General features: G+C 42.9%; 2 protein-coding genes across 2 annotated transcripts; both read left to right on the top strand.

Moving 5' to 3' along the window:
• Window positions 1-1290: 1290 nt before the first annotated feature.
• LOC143128139 (lecithin retinol acyltransferase-like) lies at window positions 1291-2993 on the top strand. Its single transcript, XM_076289807.1, has 2 exons — window positions 1291-2106; window positions 2635-2993. Exons 1-2 carry the CDS (start codon window positions 1573-1575, stop codon window positions 2785-2787), a joined length of 687 nt encoding a protein of 228 aa, XP_076145922.1. The 5' UTR covers window positions 1291-1572; the 3' UTR covers window positions 2788-2993.
• Window positions 2994-4658: 1665 nt separating this feature from the next.
• Window positions 4659-6535, top strand: lratb.2 (lecithin retinol acyltransferase b, tandem duplicate 2). The gene is made up of 2 exons (XM_076289806.1): window positions 4659-5153; window positions 6206-6535. Exons 1-2 carry the CDS (start codon window positions 4659-4661, stop codon window positions 6359-6361), a joined length of 651 nt encoding a protein of 216 aa, XP_076145921.1. The 3' UTR covers window positions 6362-6535.
• The last annotated feature ends 417 nt before the right edge of the window (window positions 6536-6952 follow it).

The raw sequence follows: 6952 nt of genomic DNA, 5'->3' as shown, positions 1-6952 counted from the left end.
CACACACACACACACACACACACACACACACACACACACACACACACAGGCCATCGCAGTCACACTGAGAAACAAACTGAGAAGATAAATGTCTCCACATCCATCATCGGCTCTTTCCTGAAAGCCCCTGGGCTTCTGGGGGGTCAGTGGGGTAATCTGGCTCCCAGCGGAGCCTTAACCACACGCAGGGCGCCCATTGATACTTGGCGCAGCCCTGATCACTCCAAATGTCAATCAATGGGATGGAGGGGCTGGGATCCCTGTGGCTAAATCCTCTTAAATCAAGTCAACCCATTATCTGTCTTTTGCCTCTGAGAGGAATCTGAGTTTGCCTTAATGGCTTGCTGGTCATTGAATGGTGCAAACTGAGGGTGATTCAGCTGACACTTTTTTGGCGATGTCAACTTCAGTGCAAGTGTGTAGTAATGGTTTTGGTCAGTACTTTGTCCAGGAGTTTTAACTTTAGAGAGTAGGCTAAGGCTCTATCCACTGTTTTATCCTGTTTTGTAGCCTAGTTATCCACTAAATATCGTGCACTATGTAGCGAATGAGTGGATTTTCTGAACACATTATTTATTTTATTTGACTTTACCCAGTTGCAACCCAGATGGATGAGTGCAGAAAATCTGATGTTGCTAGATGCAGGTATAGCTTTCTGATCATCTACAGGCTGGAAAGAGCAAACCGGAGTGCCAGTTACAGTGCACAGTGGTGTGTTGTAAAAAGGATGTGATTGGTTGCCATCATTACTGTTTAATTTATCTCTATACTTTAGTGTAGTTTACAGTTTACTTAGAATTTGTTTGTATTGTTCTGTATTTTTCCCCAATTTTAACACTTCCCTGCATATCACCGTTTTATTCATTCAATACCTGAATATTCTGTGTTATTGTCTGTGTTTAATTGAGTGCAGGTGTGGCCAATGGGCTTATTGGGAGCAACGCCCACTTCTTGCTAGTTGTAAAAGGGTCAGTTGTACTCGTGCCAGTTGGGATGTAATTGATGCCACATGGCCGCAGCGAAACCATCCGACCACAGGCAAACAAATAGTCCGCCAAAAAATCCTGCGACGGCAGTTTTTTTTTCCATTCCTAGAGTCTGTCCTCTGGTTGTTCCCAGTCCTTCGCCAACCAAGAAACTGAGTCAGGGCAACTTTAAGATTCTTGAAGAGGCAGGTCACCTTTAAACTCCCCATCTCAATTACGCGCCATCGATTTGTGGCTATTTTGGAATATTTGCCTTTTACCTATTTGTGTTAGAAACCAGATGTTTGCCGGTGAAATCCTTTAGGTAACATGCACCTCCAACAAACATTCTCCCCGCAATATCTTCGGTGGCGTCAGATGAACTGCGGCTGAAGGCGGCAAGCGAGGTCATGACACGCACAACTGTTGCGCTTTGGCATTCGCATGTGCGCTATAAAACCGCTACAAGTAACACTTCTCGTTTCACGGAGTCCATCCAATGGCCTCTCCACTGATGACGTGATGTCATCTCCTACCCCCACGGCAACAAGATGCACTTCTGAAACTTGAGTGAGAACACTGCCGGCTGCGTGGCTGCGAAAGACTCATGATGCTAGACTCGCTGACTTATCTCCTGGAGAGAGTTTTTATGCTCGCGCATTTTAACATTTTTAGTCTGATCCCTTCAGAAAAAGAGAAGCTCGAAAATTGTTGTGAAGCCTCTACCCGGGTGCTGCAGAGAGGGGATCTTCTGGAGGTCCCTCGCACTTTATTTACCCATTTCGGAATCTATTTGGGGGACAACAAAGTCGCACATTTAATACCGGATATTATGCCCGTGCTGACGAGCGATGCGCGTCAAATACAGAAAATGGTAACGAACAAGAGATTGCTGTTGGGAGTGCTTTGTAAGAAGGCGACTGTTCGGGTCGATTTTGTCGAGGACTTTGCATATGGTTCACCTATCCTAATTAACAGCATGGACCACAGCATGAAAGAAAGGCCGTTAGCTAACGAAGAAGTTGCCGGCAGAGCAGAGATGCTTATTGATAAAGTTCCATACAGCTTGATGTGGAACAATTGCGAGCATTTTGTTACCTATTGCAGGTACGGATCAGCCGTAAGTTTACAAACGGAAAAGGTAAGTAAAGTCTCTATTCAGTCACATATAATTGTTGCTTTTGAATCCCTCTGTTGTGGCTGGAACAGCCCAAACACTGCTCAGTGTACAGTCCAGCCTGTATAGCCTATTTTATCTTTGGTGTGTCAACCTTTACAAAGGGGCGCCAACCTATTCACATATCAGTGGGTCTATCTCAAAGTGTGTGCCAGTAGGGCATTTCACTCGTAATAAATATTTAGCATGCGCATCCAACTTTGCCTGCGTCAAAGCGCATTCAGTGTAGTTCATTCAAATGCATGAGTAACCTAATTGGCCTTATTAGAGCGTTTTGTTCAGTGATGGACGACACTTGAGCAAGGCAAGGCGTTTGAGGCTTTTACACACAGCCATGCTGATGGAAAATCTGGGTCACCCACAACAGGGCGCCCTTTTCAGCGTTTGGCAGTAGCCTATAGCACAAGTGAACGGAATTATGCAACCCAGGTCCTGTCTCTTAAAAAGTTGTTGTTTACCGCCTGTCTTCCTCTTTTATGTGTTCTCTCTTAGTTCCTAGAGTTCCTGAAGTCCATTATTCGGGACCAGAGGAGTGTCCTTCTCACAGCTTTCTTGGGACTTGTGTCCATTGGTTGCGTGGGAATTGCGCCTGCCACAACTCTCCCAGCTCTCCTTATCCCATTCACATTATGGATGGCGAGTTAATAGACTTGTTTCAAGTCATAATGTAAATGCTTCCATGAAGGGAATGTGTACATAGGTGAACAATGAATGAAGTTATGTTTGACGCACTACATGAGCATGACTTGTAGTTATGAATGGTAGGCTACAGAGTAAAAATGTTTATTACAATTGTTTAGACTGAACTAAACTTGTAACCTGATGTATACAGTCTGTTATTTTTTTATGTATTTTCTCCACTGGTTATATTTTGTCTTTTTTTAATTAAAATACAGTTTATACAGTTTGTTGTAATGGAATGTGTTAAGCAAATGCCTGTTGGGAATACCACACAACAAGAATTTTGCAAAAAGCCTCAATTTTGAATCCACTTTTCACTCTGCTTTGTACGACTTTTCATATGGAAGAAAATTCCCTCACTGTGACTATACACCTCAACTGAAATGTCAAAACAGTGACTATGTATATATTATGGTGGGGATAAACACACATAGGCTACTGTATAAATAGGTTATCTTGTGTTATTAAATCACCTGATCAATTCAGTGATCATTCACCAGTTACCAATTTGCCATCAGCTTCACTTAGGCGATAGAATTGCACACCAGAGAAAGACATTGTCAAGACGCACAGTCTCTGTGACACAGGAAGAGCAAATGTGATATTCTATAGGAATGATACTTCAATATGATGAACTATCCCTTTAATGAATTCCATATTTTTTTTCTCAAAAAAGGGTGCGCAACTAGCTACAGTGTCCATACCACATTTGGGTCTAAGTGCCCAAGGGGCTGAGGCCAACCCATGTCATTTTCCAATCCCACAAGAAGTCTCCCACTCACTTCTTGTCACTCTCTTCACTGTTACTTCTTGGAGAAGGCATAAAAGCCTACTTGAGATTGAGAAAAAAGATTCATAATTTAATACTACTTCACTCAATAAACTGAGTCACAAAACATTCAAAGACTTGAGGATGAAGACGAATAATATAACTTGTTTTGTCTCCTTCAAAGAACCTGATTTCTAAAGTTCTTGTCCCATGTACTGTATATCTGGGGCTGATGGGACAATAAGTATATGAGTCACATGCATAGTGACACCGGATCCTTGATGGTTTGATAACACTATTACAATGAGTAAGCAATTGCCACGTTAGAGCTGGTGTGTTTATGTGTGTGCATGGACCTTATTATGTGCATGTAGGTTTGTGTCCACTGCACTGTCAAAGCCTCACCACAGACTAATTAGTTTGGTTGGTGTGCTCTGAGTCAGTACTATTCACCCCTCTCCTCCCTCCACATAACTATGCAAAACCACAGGAAGAGGCTGAAACAAACACAACCAGGGCTGCTCACTTCCCATCAGTGTTCAAACATTAGTGGCATTCTGAACAAGAATTTATGAACAAGAGCAAAGTCCACAATTATACAATTTGTGAGGCAGGTCCAAAAAATGCTAAATTTAAAGGTTTTAGGAAAATGCTTTCACCCTGAAGTATTGCACCACAAAACCCAATGTGAAGTAACACATGGATTATAGTCTATAATTATCTTGCCCTTTTCGCTTTGTGAAATGAGAACAACTCTCAGACAGATTTGGTGCTAGAGCAGAAAAAAAGCTGTGAGCAAATGGTGTGAATGGAGTAAAATGGCATTGTGAAACTCCTGCATTGTTCTAAAAGAGCCCATGTGATTGACCAAAGCATGGTTTCACTGTTTGTCCTGCCAGAAAATGTTGTCGTCGCCGTTCGTCTAATCCTGCCCTCCCCTCGCTTAGCCAACTTTCCTCACAAATAAATACCCGCGCTTCCAAGGTGCTGGAGGCCACAGTCTTGATTGTTACCCCCCAGCTGGAGGATGGCTCTGCTGCAGGCTCTGAGCGTGTTCTTCCTCACCATGACTACCACCACCAAGCAGAAGCAAGTCCAGGAGCAGGAGGAGGTCATTGTCAAGGACAAGAAGCGCAAGTATGACATCTCGCTCTACAAGAGGGGTGACCTACTGGAGGTACCCCGCACCATGTTCACACATTTCGGAATCTACCTGGGAAATGACCGTGTCGGCCACCTGATCCCTGACATCCTACCCCTCTTCACGTCCGACCGGAGCAGCATTGACACCATGGTGACCAACCTGCGGCTCATCCTGGGCGCCATAACCAAGGTGGCCAGTGTCCGCGTGGACTCGGTGGAGGACTTCGCCTATGGGGGCGACATCCTCATCAACCCCATGGACGGAGTGTGCAGCCGGCAGCCCTACGACGGGGAGGAAGTGGCCCGCCGGGCGGAGAAGCTGATAGGGCCAGTGAGCTACAGCCTCCTGTGGTACAACTGCGAGCATTACGTCATGTACTGCCGCTACGGGACTAACATGAGCTTCCAGACTTTCCAGGTAAGAGGAGGAGGGGAGCACGCACTGCAGGGTTGTGCACAATTCGAATTGCAATTCTGCTTCCTGTTTGCTACCTCAATTGAAATGCAAGTGAAATTCAACAATTTAATTGGAATTTAATAGCCAGTTTCAATTCAATTCTGGAATTTTGCACAAGCCTGACGCACGGGTCACACTGATGTTTTGAGTGCCACTGAAATTCTCAAGTCTCTCTCTGAGTCTGTAAAACTATACACAATGAAACTAAGTATGGATTTAACACAGGCGGTCCTTATCTTAACTAATTCCTTGTTGTCCTGAATAAAGAAATGTGGCTTAGCACATTTCTGTTTTCTTTCCAAGTATTGTCATAGTCTTGGAAAGGTTTAAGTTCCCATGAACTACATTTACAAAGAAAAAATCCAAGTCACACCCTCGCATGTGTGGTGAAATATCTTTTCCTGGAAAAGCTTCAAGGTTTGCCTGAAGTGAATTAAGTTTAGCTTTACATGGGTTTTGTAATGCTGTAGGATATGCGTCAGCCAACCAGACTCAGCCTCTATTGCTGCAACTGCACTAAAAGAAAAAAATCCCCCTGGCTCTTATGTGCAATTAGAGTAGGCTAAACTGTGAAATAATCACAGTGATCAAAGCAGAATTTATTCCACTGTAAAGCCTAATATAACATTATACATGAACATATGTCATGTATTATGTAACATGCACATTCAATTTGCTCTGCAATTATAGACAAGCAACAAAAATGTGAGGGAATGAACTCTGTGAGCTATCAGTGAGTTGGTGTCAATGGATTTGAGTGAAAATGTAGAATATTTTCCAATTATTTTTCACACAAAAAGGATTCTCTATTTTATAATTTCCAAGACTAAAATCAAATATCAGGCCAACAATATCTACAATAGTTCATCTTTCCATCAGATGTTAGAAAATTGTTCTGTAGTGGTCATGCAATCTGCCTCAGCTCTTTGTCTCCACCTAATGGCGTATCATAAATAAATCCCCACCTTACTTCTCTCCTTGCACTCAACTATTCCTCTCTCTTTCCTTGTCAGTTCTGTAAAGCTGTACGGAAGATCTTCTGCAGTAAGAGGTTCTCTCTCGTGAGTGCATTAATCGGTGTGGCCATCATGTTTTACCTCCAAACGGATCCATTTTACACTCTGCTCCCCACCTTCTTCATCTCCTTCCACATCTGGATGGCCTCCTGAATCCACATCACAACCCGGCGATGGAAAAGACCAGAAAAAAAAAAAACTCAAAGTCAGATAAATATCTTGGAGTCAAGCCATGGTTTCAGGTGTACATTACTATCATTGCCTTTAATGATAACTGTCAATTGCAATCTGCATCTACTGCATATAGCCTACTGCAAACTAGTGGCCTTGGCTATATGGTGGTTGTTTCCCAGTGTAATTGACAGATAAACCTTAAAAACACAAAAATGTAAAATATCAAAATGTTTCTTTTTTGTTCAGAGCATGCTCCTCACTGGAGAGGCTCTGCATGAAAGTTGAATGTAAATATAAGTACTAAGTTAATTTTCTTCTGTATTATGTCTGTTTAATGTGCATTAAAACGTTTGGTGTTGTGGATCGGTGTAGTATCTAAGAATGTTGGCAATTTATCATTATGGCCTGAAAGTAAACAAACCACTGTAACCGGCTTGAGGTGAGGGGGAGGGGTTGTGGCTTTGATTGTGGTTCATCCTTGAACTCCAGCGCATTCTATGCAAGTCTGAGAGAATCTTGTCAGCAGCCAGACTTCATACTGAAAACTACTGAGGAGTTAACAGGTACTTT

This window comes from Alosa pseudoharengus, unplaced genomic scaffold (assembly GCF_046254945.1).
Source record: "Alosa pseudoharengus isolate Yale_2024_CS ecotype anadromous, Long Island Sound unplaced genomic scaffold, YU_APseudo_1.1 YU_APseudo_1.1_scf_17, whole genome shotgun sequence".
Taxonomy (NCBI): domain Eukaryota; kingdom Metazoa; phylum Chordata; class Actinopteri; order Clupeiformes; family Clupeidae; genus Alosa; species Alosa pseudoharengus.
Note: the sequence above shows the minus strand (reverse complement) of the source record. Positions and strands in the feature narration are given on the sequence as shown.

Coding starts and splice junctions, on each gene's coding strand:
- lratb.2 (XM_076289806.1), top strand. CDS start 4,659: ATGACTACCACCACCAAGCAGAAGCAAGTCCAGGAGCAGGAGGAGGTC. Junction 5,154..6,205: donor TGAGCTTCCAGACTTTCCAG/GTAAGAGGAGGA, acceptor TTTCCTTGTCAG/TTCTGTAAAGCTGTACGGAA.
- LOC143128139 (XM_076289807.1), top strand. CDS start 1,573: ATGATGCTAGACTCGCTGACTTATCTCCTGGAGAGAGTTTTTATGCTC. Junction 2,107..2,634: donor TAAGTTTACAAACGGAAAAG/GTAAGTAAAGTC, acceptor GTTCTCTCTTAG/TTCCTAGAGTTCCTGAAGTC.